The sequence below is a fragment of the Strigops habroptila genome, chromosome Z, assembly GCF_004027225.2.
Source record: "Strigops habroptila isolate Jane chromosome Z, bStrHab1.2.pri, whole genome shotgun sequence".
Classification (NCBI taxonomy): domain Eukaryota; kingdom Metazoa; phylum Chordata; class Aves; order Psittaciformes; family Psittacidae; genus Strigops; species Strigops habroptila.
The window spans coordinates 53,445,153-53,459,659 of NC_044302.2; the positions used below are offsets into that span (position 1 = coordinate 53,445,153).

A 14,507-nucleotide genomic window follows, 5' to 3' on the forward strand; every position below is an offset into this window, starting at 1 on the left:
CCGCTCCCGCGGCCGCTGCCAGGAGCGGGCGGGGCCTAGGGAGCAGGCAGCGCCGGCAGCCCCCTGCATCTCGCCTTCGCCCGAGCAGGGAAGCGAGCGGGCGCGGCGAGGCAGCGGTGGCCGTTTCGCATCCAAGTTTCTGCCTCCACCAAGCGGGGATCAGGTGGAGGGGCTAGACAGCGGAGGCCAGGAGGCGGAGGGCAGCGCGGCCCGTTTCCTTCCGCGGCTCCACCGCCCCCCACCGCCGCGGGCCCCGCGCAGCTCCCTCCTGCTGAAGCCCCGGTGGGCTCGCCCGGCGCGGCCGCTCCTCCCCGCGCGGCGCTGTCAGGGCGCCGGGCGGCTCTTCAGCGTAGCGGGCGCGCTCGGGGGAAGGCGAGCGGGAGCAGGAAGGCGGCGGGGGCCGGTGCGGGGCAGCAGGGCGGCGGTGGGGACGGGTCCCGCTGAGGCGGCGCGCGGCTGGGGCACGGGCGGAGGGAGTGGGCGGGGCGGTAGCCGCACCGGCAGCATCATCACCTGGCGCTGCAGCGGGGGGCGGAGCGTGCGCGGCGCCTGGCGTTGTGTGCGGCGCGCTGCAGCCCCGGGCGCTGGTTGGTGGTTTAAAGCAGCGGAGCCGCCGCCGGGAGGGGCGGTCAGATTGCTGGAGCTGCAGCGGCGCGCAGTGCTCGGACGGTCAGGAGGAGAGAGGAAAAAAGAGAAAAGAGGAGAGGGCTGGGTATGGAGGGCAAGCAGCAGCTGCCGCCGGCCGGCCCCGCTGTGCTGGGGGCCGCAAGCGATGAGCGGCGCTCGGAGGACAGCAAGGATGGGGCGGGTGGCGGAGCTCTGGGCAGACCACTGGGTCCCACGCCGAGCCAGAGCCGCTTCCAGGTGGACCTGGTGGCCGAGGGCGCCGGTCGCCCGGCCGAGGAGCTCCGCAAGGCGAGCGGGGAAGGCAGCGCGGCGGGGAAAGGCAGTGAGGAAGCCAAGGGCAGGTTTCGGGTGAACTTCGTGGACCCGTCGGCTGGTGACGAGAGCCCTGGCGAGCCGGGGGGAGGCAGTTCGGAGGGCGGCAATGTCAGTTTCCAGAACGGCGGCGACACTGTGATGAGCGAGGGCAGCCTGCACTCCGGGGGGCACCACCACCACTACTACTATGATACCCACACCAACACCTACTACTTGCGCACCTTCGGCCACAACACCATGGACGCTGTGCCCCGCATCGACTACTACCGCCACACGGCCGCCGACCTGGGCGAGAAGCTCATCCGGCCCAGTCTGGCCGAGCTGCACGATGAGCTGGATAAGGTGAGCGCTCAATGCGTACCCCCGGGTACTCCACACCCCTCTCTCGGCCGTCCCCGTGCCGGGAGGTCGCGGCCCCGGACCCCGCGTTGTGCCCCCGGCGGGGCCGCGCTCGGCGTCGCTGCTGTTCGGGCCGTGCGGGTCCTCAGTGCGCGCCGGCAGCGGGGGGAGAAAAAAGCGAAAAGCGCCGTGAGCCTCGAGGAGGCGCAAACAGTGCGAATGCATCGGATCGCCTGCGCCTGCATCGTGTTTTTTTCTTTTTTTTCATGACGCAGTGAGGTTCTCCCTCCTTCTCCCCCTTCTCCCCCCCCCCTCCCCCCCCCGTTATGTTTTTGTGATATGGGCCCGGTGGTGAGAGGTAGCTACAGCTGCGGGGCAAATGTTTTCTCCATAACCGAGAGAGGATGTGTTGTAGACGCAGCGGTTTTCCACTGCTGGTCCATATCGCTTTCGGATAGGGAATTAAGAGGTCTGCGAGAGGTATTAGTCAGGGAAGGGGAATGAAATGTTTGGACGAGATGCTAAAAACCCCCAAGCAATAAAGGAGGATTCGGTCGGTTTTACTAGTGACAAGAGGTTTGTCCTCCAACCAGCTGAAAACGCTTGCCTCTCCCTGCACAGGCAGTGCTGAACCAAAGCGCCTTCTGGCGTGATGCTGAAAGGCTGCACAGATACAGCCGATGCTGCTTCTCCCCCTTAAGATCTTTAAGGAGTCTTTTCTGCCGTGCTTAGTAGCCCTGCATGTGAGGGCGTCAGGAGCAGGGCTTCAGAAATTTTGAATCTGCGCGTGTCAAGGTTATCCTATTTTGGACTAGCCAGTATGTTACGGGAGACGCTACAGTGAAAGCTTATTTGCATTGTAGGCTGCCTTTATTAAAAGGCAAGCTTTAGCTGAACCTGAAAGTAATTGGATGTATTTTTTAGATCATTGTTAAACTACCATGACTAAACAAAAGCCAGATCAAGCTGTAGCAATGCTGCTTTCTTACAGTCTCAAAATTGCCTCTTGGTATCTGGCTGTGCTCAAAGAAGCCTGTGTCCTAGTGGGTTTTTCTGCTGGGTTTTGGGAAATGAACAAACATGTAGGCCTCATCCTAAAGAAGTGTTTACAGAACTTTTTTCATCCTGCCTTTCACTCCTTGTAGGTGGCATTCCATTAGAAATAGTGTATTCCTTTGGGACTGTCCAGTTTCACACCATTTTTACACAGATCAGTACGTTTGCACTGCTCTGGGGGGGGTTTTGTATGGCGATTCTTTAAATGTGTTTTTTCAAACTCTTCATGTGTTCTGATAGAAATAACTGGTGTGCTATAAAGATACTTCCTTGCAACATCTGAAATTAAATATGAAAATACCTACTGTGACAGCAAATTACTCTTGCCTTTCAGGTCCCCTCCTGGTGGAGTTAAATGATGTTCTGTAGTCTGTTTTTAAGTTAGCATGGAATGGAAGTTGGCAATTACCATCTTGTGCATGAAGTTAGATACGCTATAAATAAACCATGTAATATATGTGAAAACACACTTCCTGCCCAATTTCTGATGCCTGGCCAATAATGGGATGATCAGGTTGTTAGATACTGTGTTCTGTAAGCAGAACATGACTTGAATTTCTAAGCTTGGCAGATGGGTTTTTGGTGTGTTTATATTGCAGCAGTCAAGAAAACTCTTTATGACACCATTAAGACATTTCAGTGTGGAATCTAACTTAATCTGGGACTGTAGTTTCTAAAACGGCAATGTCTTCATAAAGAAGAAAAGCATGACAAGCAATTTTCTCTGTACATTGTGGCATAGAGGAGCTGTAGATGACCTAATTGCAAGATCATTATCAGGACAGTTTCACTATAAGGATTAATTAACTCAAATTATTAATTTCTCAAATGTAGTGAATTAAAGAATCTGCACTGTGGATCAGTGTCTATGTGAAGATTTTTTCTTTTTTGATTTTCTTAGAAAACAGTTATGTCCTGTCTGCCTGGCCGCACCCCCCCTCCGCCCCCCCCAAGATGGGGGATGTCATATGCAATTTCAGTTACATTGTATATTATACTTAAGCGTTAATTTTGAAAAACTATCATGGTATAAACTTCAGAAATTAAGCTGAAATTCTGCATAGTAACTCAGTTGTTCTGTTGCAGGATGTTTCATTTCCAAGGCAGTTAATGTGTTAGCAAGCATTTAGGCTCATATGAAGAAAGGAAGCAATTTTTTTACTTCGGACTTAGTAAAACAGCTTGCAAGATGAAGTTGAGAACACAAAAGCTTTTAATAAGGGTGTGTCATGCATACTGATAGCATTGGATACATACATTTTTCCCAGTCTCTGGAGTATAAAATATACCAGATCTGTGATTATGTGTTTGATCTCTGGCCACAGAGTGCTGATAGCTTCTAAATCGTGATGGAGCCATACTTTCATATGAAAATTGTTCACAAAGCTATTGTGCTTTTTTTTTTTCCACTGTGTTTCAGGGGGCTTATTGTCTCCATTCCCAAAGTGACGTTCAGTTCCTGCTGACTAACAGTAGTGGTCTTTACTGTGGAATAATACTATGCGTTAAAGAAGATATTTCAGTGACTTTTAAGAATTTGAAAAAATAAGCTCATTCTTTGGCTGTGTTTTTTGTACTAACTTAATTTGTACAGCATGTATGTCGAAGACTTTGTAAGGCAGCTGGTGTAAACATCCAAGTACAATTACATAAAATCTGCACTATGTAAAGGCCTATTGTTATGTTCCTGTTTCTTGACTCAGTACATCAAGGTTGGCAGTTAGTTTATGTTAAGACTGATCAAAAAATATGTTCACCAGCAGTGTGGTTCAGTGCTTTGAATGCAGCAATTTCTTCTTGGAGTTAAAGTTTGCACTATTTGCAAACTGGTCACAGCCCAGAAAGCCAACTGTGTCCTGGGCCGTGTCAAAAGGAGTGTGACCAGCAGGTCAAAGGAGGTGATCCTGACCCTCTATGTTGCTTTCGCGAGATCCCACTTGGAGTATTGTGTACAGTTCTGGTGTCCTCAAAATAAGAAGGACATGGAACTGTTGGAGCAAGTCCAGAGGAGGGCCGCAAGGATAATAAGGGGGCTGAAGCACCTCCCGTATGAAGACAGGCTGAGAGAGTTGGGGCTGTTCAGCCTGGAGAAGAGAAGGCTGCGTGGAGACCTCATAGCAGCCTTTCAGTATCTGGAGGGGCCTACAAGAATCCTGGAGAGGGACTCTTTATCAGGGACTGTAGTGATAGGATAAGGGGTAATGGGTTTAAACTTAAACAGGGGAAGTTCAGGTTAGATATGAGGAATTTCTTTACAGTGAGGGTGGTGAAGCACTGGAACAAGTTGCCCAGGGAAGTGGTAAATGCTCCATCCCTGGCAGTGTCCAAGGCCAGATTGGACAGAGCCTTAGGCAACATGGTCTAGTGTGGGGGCATCCCTGTTTGTGGCAGGGGGATTGGAACTAGATGATCTTAAGGTCCTTTCCAACCCAACCCAGTCTGTGATTCTATTCCCCCCCCCGCCCCCTTTTAAAATGTTGTGAGGCAGTGTTACAGTAATGTTGATGCTGGTGCCAATTTTAGAACAGAGGTTTGTTGTTTTTTTTTCCCCCTTAGTTTTATTTACAAGCCTCAGATGTTTAACTCTTCTACTGATTCTGTTCTCACAGAAGAGTACTTGTTGGAAGAAGATGCACTTACATGTACAGAAGAGGTGTATTTTGGCAAGGGTTTGTCTTGCTGCCTTAGTAGAATAGGTGTCTAACCACCTCAAGTTTCATGTGGTTGTTCCAAGAGAAGCTTTCATAGTAGAAAAGCGGTTGTTCTTGAAGCTGGGTGTGGAAGCATAGCTGGGTGATACTCCAGTACAAGTGGCTGAATTGCATCCTACTGGTTGTGGTCTATCATGTTAAGTTTCAAGAGAGGGGTCTTGTCTTCATATATCATTGGCTGCATATAGCCAGGTGGTCCATCTGTCGCTTACCCAATAGGTGTGCATTAATCTTGCTTTGTTTTAGGGAGATGATAGAGGGAATTTGGTAATGCTGTTACAGTTGCTAATTCATTAGATAAGGTGATGCTTTGCAGGAGCATTAGTCTCCAGAGATGGAGAGGTGAGAGGGTGGTTACTATCAAAGAAGTGGGAGGGAAACTACATACCATGGTACGTAGGCTTTTATTGTAGCGGTGTCCTCTCCCCTCCTACGGGATCTACCTTCATTCAGACAATAGGAAGATTAAAAGTGTCCTAGCCTTCCTTAAATTTTTCTATCTTAGTTTAGGAATATCTGTTTTACTTAGGTCACCTACCTGTCTAAGTAAAGCCATAGCTGGTAGAAGGCATTCCATCTGCCTTTGTCTTCCTCAGTGCAAAAAATTATCATGCCATGTCATCATAGACCTTATGGTTCTGGAAGGTGAATATTTTTAAAAAGTATTCAGAATTGGACAGTGTTTTAGTAATCCACTGCTATGCATTAATGTATTTTTTTTTTAGTATAGCATTGCCTTCATTGGGGAGCTTACTTTTTGAAGAATAAACTTCAATAAGTGAGTGATTCTGATTTGGTATGTCTTTTGTGCAGTCATTTGCAGCTGTGGTAAGTAGATGTTACGTGAATGAAGCCCTCTGCTGGTAGCGTTGTTCTGTTTGTTAAATACTGGGAGCTCTAGTTGGTTCTCTCAGCAGGCTAGAAGGTAGTAATCTTGGAGGAAGATCTTAACACCACCCCCATCCAGCCCAAATTAAAAACAAAAAAAAACAACAACAAAAAAAACCCTAACCAAAAACCAAACAAAAAGCCCTCTCCCCTCCCCCCGCCGAAAAAAACAACAAAAAAAATCCCAAACCAAAACCCCCAAAAACCAAAACAAAACCCAAAGGCATTTAGAAACATTGCTTCCTCCGACATAGAAATCCATGCACCTGTCCTCTGAATTTGGAGATAGAAGTAAGAAAGAAGACATTACTGATAGTTTTGATGCAGAGTTGAGGGTGGTTTTGTTTGTTTTTATTGAAGTTGGATGGCTGTTATTATTTATTTATTTTTTAGCTATCTGGCTTTGATTCATATTTTCTTGAGCACTGCAGTTTTTCCTCTTATGTAATAACTTTAAATGTTTAACTTAAGCACAGTGAAAAGGCTGCATATGGCACTGCTTTTTAACAAAGAATGTATTCTCTTGAAAATGTTAAATGACTGCTGCACCTCTAACATTTGTTTATATCCCCTTTCACGCCCATTCTTAGTTTGTATCTGCTTAGCTTGTTAAGAAAACAAGTTAGCTGACCATCGTATGTAAGGTCTATCTTTAAAAACTCCTTCCTCCTCTCTCCCTCACTGGAAGACTGAGACCCACTTGCAGATAGTTTTTATTTTACTACCTTGCTGATCTTGTTTACAATCAGAGGTCTCTTAGTTCTTGAATCAGTGTGATTTTAATTCAGATAGCTTTTTTTCTCTTGCTCTCCTTAATGTTTGTAAGCAGAACTTCAATATTCTTTCTGAATTTTATTATATTTAAATAAACCAAGAAGAATTCTTTTAGTCTTGATCTCTGTGGTCTTGGACATCCTACAAGCCTTCAATCATGAAGCATTCTTCTCCATCACTCTTGAAAAACAGTGAGCTTAATGCAGTGGTACTCAGGTGAGGCTTTACTAACATCATGTATAGTGATGTTTTTATGCTTTTTCAGTTTGTGTGGAGAATCCTAAATTTGTTTATCCTGATACCCCACCTAATTACTGACATCCTCAGCAAGGGGAAAAAAATAATGCACCGCTCAACTTGCAGCAGTAAGTTGTATTAGTCTTCCAGGGTTTGTATTTTATAAGGACCAAATCGGTAATTTTGTATTGTTTGATGCTTGAATCTCTCTTACCTGATCTTTGCAATAAGTCTTTAGTCCAAAACACGTATGGAATACTGAAATCCTTGAACTGTCTTCAACAAACTGCTAATACTGTTCTCTCTGCTTTGTTTTTTGTCTTGTTCTAGAAAAGCTGGAAATAAGAGTGTTATTACAGATTGTAGTTTGGCAGCAGAAGTGTGGGCTGATGCTTAAAGAAGTAAACTTTTGTGCTCTCTCTAGTGGCGATGTTTGTATTTTTGAGTTGGATCTGGGAACTGATCTGGTTTACAAGCAGAACCACCACTACTCCCCAACTGCAAAGTCTTGTGCTGGATGTGCTGAGTCAGTTCCCTGATCAAATACACCAGCGTGTTTTGACTGCACAGTCATATCAATAATGAAATTGAGCATGCACCCTTAATATATGTGTATTTACTTTAAAGTAATTACATGTATTACTCTGTTAATATTGCATATGGTACAAAAAAAAAGGATGAGATAAAGATGAAATAAACTCTTTCAGAAATCTTTGTACTTTATTAACATTACATAAAGGTTTTTCTTCCCATACTCCCAATGGACTGTCTTCTGTGCTGCTTGGAGACTGCTGCAATGCACTATGAGTGCCTTGAGTGCTCATGTCAGAAGAAAAGGCATTGTGATTTGCCAGAAGAGTGGAACCAAGGAAGAAAGGAGGGAGTGCCTGTTCAGAGGTGGTTTGTTGTTGGTTTTTTTTGTTGTGGGTTTTTTTTGTTTGTTTGTTTTTGTTTTGGTGTGTTTTGTTGTGGGGTTTTTTTGTTTGTTTGTTTTTGTTTTGGTGTGTGTTTTTTTTTTTTTTTTTTTTTTAATAAAGCAGTCTTAGCTAACATACTATTAGTGTCAGTGACTAGTTAAAGGCCAGAAACTGGAAGCATAGTAATAACTTCTCTCAGGAACTGATTAAAGAGGAAGGTGCAGTGGAATTTATCTTCAGATTAACTTTTTTCCCTTTTGATACTGCATTTGATTGGATCTCAGATGATTCTCATTCTTGACGAACATTCTTGCAGAGGAGGAGGTTGGCAAGATTAGTATCTTGGAGTAATTCAAAACAGTGTACTACATCTTCTGTTGCATCCTTCAGATTTTTTTCCTAAAGCCCCATATAATATTCATTCATGGGCAGCCACGAATGTGTTTTCCTCCCCTTCTTGGTATAGGTAACAGCAATCACAATATGGTCATTTGTTCACTACTAAAATTTTTTCAAACGATTTAGAATTGTTTGCCTTTCAGTTTTTTGGAAGCTATCCAGTTCTTGCAGCTTGAGTGCATGGAATGTCTTTGATTTATTTCTATGCTTCAGCATGCCGATTAGGCCTAAGAAACTTACTGAAATTTTTTTGTATGCATTAAAAACTGAGATGCATTGTCTGTGCCTGTTAAAGTTAACTGACTTAAAGGTGCAGTGATTAAAAAAAAAAAAAAAAAGGTAAAAATTTACTAAAATTCCTTTTTTTAACAAGGAAACTTCTCTTGCATCTTCATTTTGCTAGTTAACTTTCTTAAAATAAGCTGCTTCTATTTCAGATTGTTCAGTTGTTTTCTTTTTAATTCAAAGAAAATAGCAATGTCTGTTTCAGCTCTAAAGAAACTGTTACGCTAGGTTTATTTCAGCTTGTTCTGAGGGTTTAAATGGTAAAGAGACTTCTAAGACTATTACGAGTAATACTGCTGTTGAGCTGTAAGCAGTTTGGCAACTTTGGCTTGAATGTAGTGGTGTACCAGTGCAAGTGCCAACAGACGTACCAGCTCTGCTCAGTGATGGCTCAGGGGTTGTGCCTGTAGCTGTATACATCACTTCATGGCATGATGTTAAAAATTTCAGTTCTACTTAATTGATTTTTAAGATTATTTCAGTGGGCTGTTTAGTCTGTTGTAAGACAGTAGGTTAAATAATAGTTTTCATGAATTTACTACATATAGAACTAGACTTCTACATGAAGTTCTGTGAAGGTTACTGCTGCATAGTGTGGTAGGCTTGCTCTACATCCCCACATCTCTTGAATGAAAAGTGCATAACTCTTCTGCAGAAGTGAATGAAAACTGAAAGGTGTCGAGCAAAAGTGCTTCAAATTAACCTTTTTTTGGGGTGGGGTGAGAGAGTATGAAGATGATGTGGGAATTTGCTGTGTTGAAAACAAGTTCTTCAGCAAGACTGAAATGGATTCTCTTTTGAAGTTAGTTACAGAACATTGTATTGAGAATCATAGAATGGTTTGGGTTGGAAAAGGCGTTAAAGATCGTCTAGTTCTACACCTTCCACTAGACCAGGTTGCTCAAAGCCCCATCCAGCCTGACTTTGAGCACGTCCAGGGATGGGGCAGCCACAACTTTGCTGGGCAACCTGTGCCAGTGTCTCACCACCCTTGCTTTCTCAGGCCACACTAGAATAAGCACAACTCCTAGGCAGGAGGCTTGTTAATACAATTTAATTCAGTTCTTACGTTACAAAATGCTTCATCTCCTCTCTGGAGAACAAAAAATTCTATGAAACACTTAGACGGTCTCTAACCATTACACATGTATCAAGGTTATGTTTTTCAGATAATCAAGTGAAAACTACCTGTGTTCAGAGCCTGGATCTGTTTTCCTGAGAAGTGTGATTTCTCTTCATGTCAATGAATATCAAAAGGAATATGACTATCCATGGACAGTAATGAATAATTACTGTAATAATCATTCACAGTACAGTGGTTCTTCTGAAAAGGATCAAATAGAGTGGTGCAGTAGGAAAATTAAAATTTGATTCTGGAGAGGGCAGGAAAAGAACAGAACATCAAAAGCAGAACTGAGGTGTGGTTTTGAAGTGTGGAGTAGGCTAGAGGTGTTTCTTCCATTCAAGCTGAATGGATTGGTTCCCCCTTTTTTGTGACTAGATGTAAATAGTGCAATTTTCTGTTAACTAGAAAAAGTGGAGGGACTGTCAAGGTCTTGGGTGGTTTTTTTTTGTAAAGTGTTCTGTTTTTTGGTTTTGGTTTTTTTTTGGTTTTTTTGGTTTTTTTGTGGGGGTTTTGTTGTTCTTTTTTTTGGTGGGTGTTCTGTGTGGCTTTTTTTTTTTGTGGTGGGGTTTTTTTGTTTGTTATTTTGGGTTTGGTTTTTGTTTGGTGATTTTTTTTTTTTTTTTTTTTTTTTTTTTTTTTTTTTTTGGTGGCAGAACATGTTGACTATTCCTTCACAGGAAGGCCTGACTTTGTCTACAGTATTTCTGGGAGTACAGGGCATAAGTATTGTTGGTCTGCCATGGAGTAGCTACAGTGTATAGCTGTTGAACAGAGGTCTTTTTTCATTTGTTTCCAGTTCTCATGATCAGCTTGCCCAGAGTATTCGTATAATCCTGTGCTTATGGAGGGATGTATGAATCAAGGTGTGAAGATGTAATTTATCTTGATGCTTTTGCAAGTTGCTCGTGTTTTTTAGGTAACATTTTTGTTATGGAGGGGAAAAAAGTAGTATTTATGTTTCAGATACGATACTGTTCTTGCGTACCTGCAGACGTCAACAAAACTTTGCTACTGTGTCATGAGTAAAAACTGCTTGAAAGGATTCCATCCTGTCACGCCTTCCTGGTTGCAGGCTTTCAAATTTCAGCATTTGCGTAGCTATCTAGACTTCAGTGCTTTCCTCTGGAACTTTTCTTCTGTAAGTATTGCTAGTCCTTCTCTGTTAGGGATGCTAAGACTTGATTCTAAACTTTCTATGCTGATGTTATGACGAGATCAAATGGTGGTGACGCTGTCACTGTTTCCAGAGGCACCGATTAGTAATTACCTTGAGAAAAGCTTTATTTTGCTATGATGCTTAGGAAAGCATTGAAACTTTTATTTTTTGCTTATTAAAGGGCTGAAACCCCAGAATTCCTGGTGATGCCATAGAGAAAGCAGGTAGAAGAACAGATGAGATCACCCTTGGAATATTATGCAATGTTCTAATGCCTGGATTACTTAAGTGACATGGCAAGTTAGTGGCTGTGGGATACTGCTATGACAATCAAGTTAATTAAGATCACTCAAAGACCAGATGATGTCAATTTTCACCGGTTAAAGTGTGCCTAAGTGTGGGCAGTTTTGCTGTTGCTTCATTTCTGAATTAATGCTAAATCTTTTCCTTCAAGCAAGTCCACCAGATTGGAGTTTGTTACCCATCCCATATTAGGAAGGGGAGAATCATAATCGCCTCCTTAAAGAGAAAAGTTCATAGACTTCATGTGTTTAGTTGGCTTAGAGATCAGTCAGAAAAATTGTATGCATAGTTGGCTTAGAGATAAGTCAGAAAAATTGTATGCATGTAAGATGTTAAGTGATGGTGCGCTTTATAAACAAACTGCTATCTGTCCTTTGTAAATATACTACCTTGAAAGAACAGTGATTTACTCCTAAGCTGAAATCAATTTCCTGAGTAAGTTTCTTGATCAACAGTCTTGTTAGCCTGGATAATGCATCATATGACTTGTAAGAGTTGGGAGGAAGAATGAGTGATTCTTTATTCCTTTAAAAAGATTAAAGTAAAAATGGCTTTTAAAATCAGAATATATATATATACACGCACACATACACACACAAATATTGTTTAATTTTTCTCTGTTAAAAGCATTATTGAGTTGCAAGACACCGAAATACAAGATGATGGCAGAGACCTGTAGCTGGCTAATTCTTCAGTTGACATGTTAATTGTAACTATAAATTTCTTCTGCTTAAAATTACTCTGCTGTAATCAAAGTACAAAACACTTTAATTTTAGTGTAAGATAACAGTAATGTTCTGTGTTTGATGCAGTCTCACTGCAAGTGGATGCCAAAAGCATTTGCTGCTATATTTTGAATTTGTAATTGTAGACAAGGTAATATAGCCAAAGCACTAAAGTTTTTGTCTCTTGGCTATAAACGTGAGGTGAGTAACCAATGGTTGAAGCTCTTCAGGTTTGATTCCAAGGAATCCCAAGTCTTAAAACCAGATCTGAGTAATTTTATCTCCTGTTGCTGTAAGTAAGTGCTGGGTGCCATTTAATTGGGTTAGTAGGCTTTTTTAGATTATGATTGTAAAGATACTGGAACCAGAGTATAGTAGAAGCATTTTACATGTGCTTCAAACAAGAAGTGGGAATTAGAAATTCTATTAGCAAGTTTGCTATAATTCCTGTTTTAAAACCAATCAGTAAGGTACCTAATATGACTGGTGAATTTTCTAAACTGCTATCAACAACTAATCATTGCACAATGACCAGCAATATTTCCTGGGTTTTGTGTGGGTTTTGAGTTTGTTCTTTAAAGAAAACACTAAGAAGGTGTTTAGGCAGAGTGAAATGTCTTGAACGTGTCTTCTGTCGTGTTTTCTTCTGCTGCCTGACTGGGTTTTTCCCGTTGGTGCAAGATTTCCCATCTAACTGCTGAAAACCATCTAACACACCTGAATCTGTGTTACTAACTTAGCAAGTTTATTTTTAAATAACAAATTATCAGGAATTTGTGAAGTGTTCTAGGTGTCTGTGGAAGCTACTCCCTTTATGAGTAACAGTCTTGAAGTGAAAGGTAACTGTGTTCGTTTGGATTATCACCCTGTTTGAGGTAGCAGAGATTCAGACTATTACATCTGCTGTAAGATGTAAATTAGTGATGTAATTAGGACATAGAAATTGATAACCTAATTTCAGTTTTAGAATTTGCTCTTTCAGTGCTCTTTCATCACAGTGAGGGCTATTACAAAGCATTCATTGCGAGTTGGGCATGCTAGTTCTCAGTTTCCATACTAACTCATGATAACCTTATTGCCATCCTTACTCCAGCAGAGGATTCATGAGGAGGAACTAGAATGACATGCAATATTTAAAGGTCATGTTTACTACAGATGATAATTTATTTTTTTTTTAACTCAAAGAATTATTTTTCTGGTTTTATAATCTTTTCAACTGTTACTGTGTAACAAGGTGATAGTTTTCTGAAAACCTTTAGAATAGGCCTGAAAAAGTTCTTTCAAAACTAGTGAGAGATGTAGAAGGCATGTGGATTTTTTTCTTATTATTTTGTGGTTGAGTTTCAGTTGTGTTAGTTTCCACTTCCTAGGTCTAACGCGATACACCTGTATCATTTGATAGGTCTAAATAGCAAATTGCCTTTCTTAAGAAGTAACTGTTTCAGTCAGGTAAATATCAATGTCCAAACTGCATAGTTCTGGGGTTCTGATGGGAAGCTTAAGTAAATGGTTGGCATAAATGAAATCAGTGAGGATATCTAAAAAAGCTTTAGGGTTAGCACTTCTGAAACAGATCAGTATAGAGAAGAAAGTAGCTGCCTGTCAATGGCAGTATTGGCTAGTGTTAGTAATTTACAAATTGTAAATTCCATGCCAGTACTGACTGTTCTTTGAGAGTGTTATGTAGACTAAGATACTCGAAAAGTTATTACTTACAATAGTAACTCTGTCTTAGAGCTGTTTATTTCCCTTAAACCAAAACTCAAAACATACAAACCCCACTTGAAAACTCAGACCTGGCAGATTTTTTTCAAACTTGGTATTAAAAACTTGCTTTGATTTGATATTAGTCTACAGGGCAAAGTTAACAACAGCATCTCAGTCATTTTCAACAGTGGTTGGTTAAAAAAATGGTTACGAACAATAATGTCGCCAGATCAAGTCAAAGTCTGGTGAGAACTTCTTTTTCTTCTCACATATATAAGTACTGAAATACTTCATATTCTCAGTCAGACAATCAAAGTGGAGACTTTTCTGGATAAAAGTGTTAATCACAGGACTCTCTTATGTCCTGGACAACAATATGCTTAAAACTATCCCATAGAGATTTAGATATTTTGGAAAGGAAACTCTGTGCTCTTGGTTTCTTTCACCACTGGTTAGATAAAAGCATTAAAACATAAAATAACCAGCTTATCAAAGCTGACTCTTAGGCACAAACTGGGCATTTTATGACTGCAAATATTAGCATGCTGCAAAAGCAGTGTTCAAAGAACAGATGTATTTGATAGAGTTTAGTGTCCTACAGTCAACATTTAAGAGCTGGTTTATTCTTGGGTAGTACAGGATCACACTTAAATATATTTATACCAGTGCAAATTGTTTGCAAAAGTTGTCTCCATTCATCAGAGGTAAACACCTATGTCAGCAAGATTATTCTGTGCGGTTATTCTATGCATGTGATACATAGCACTTTTTTAGCCTTCTCTTGAGATAATTAGAAATGTCAGGTGAGGTGGAAAGAAGAATCCAGACGTTCATTAGAGGAGGGAAAGCAGAAGGCTTGTTCATCCAAGAAAAGATTTGCAGCCTTTAAAAATCAAGGGAAGTGTTGGTGTCTTCTGGGGTAAAAAATATGTTCACCAGCAG

The 14,507-nt window shown here is 41.8% G+C and overlaps 1 protein-coding gene across 6 annotated transcripts in view; it reads left to right on the top strand.

The window, feature by feature from the left end:
- The first annotated feature begins 584 nt into the window (after window positions 1-584).
- Window positions 585-14,507, top strand: part of SLC12A2 (solute carrier family 12 member 2) — a 63,565-nt gene continuing 49,642 nt past the window's right edge. For 5 of the 6 annotated variants that reach the window (XM_030471265.1, XM_030471268.1, XM_030471267.1 and 2 more), the window contains exon 1: window positions 585-1,284. In XM_030471265.1, coding sequence (XP_030327125.1) covers window positions 715-1,284 — 570 coding nt within the window. In that variant the 5' untranslated portion in view covers window positions 585-714. Of the gene's footprint in view, window positions 1,285-5,730; window positions 5,877-14,507 lie in introns of those variants that run through there. The other variant, XM_030471270.1, reaches the window with a different exon arrangement.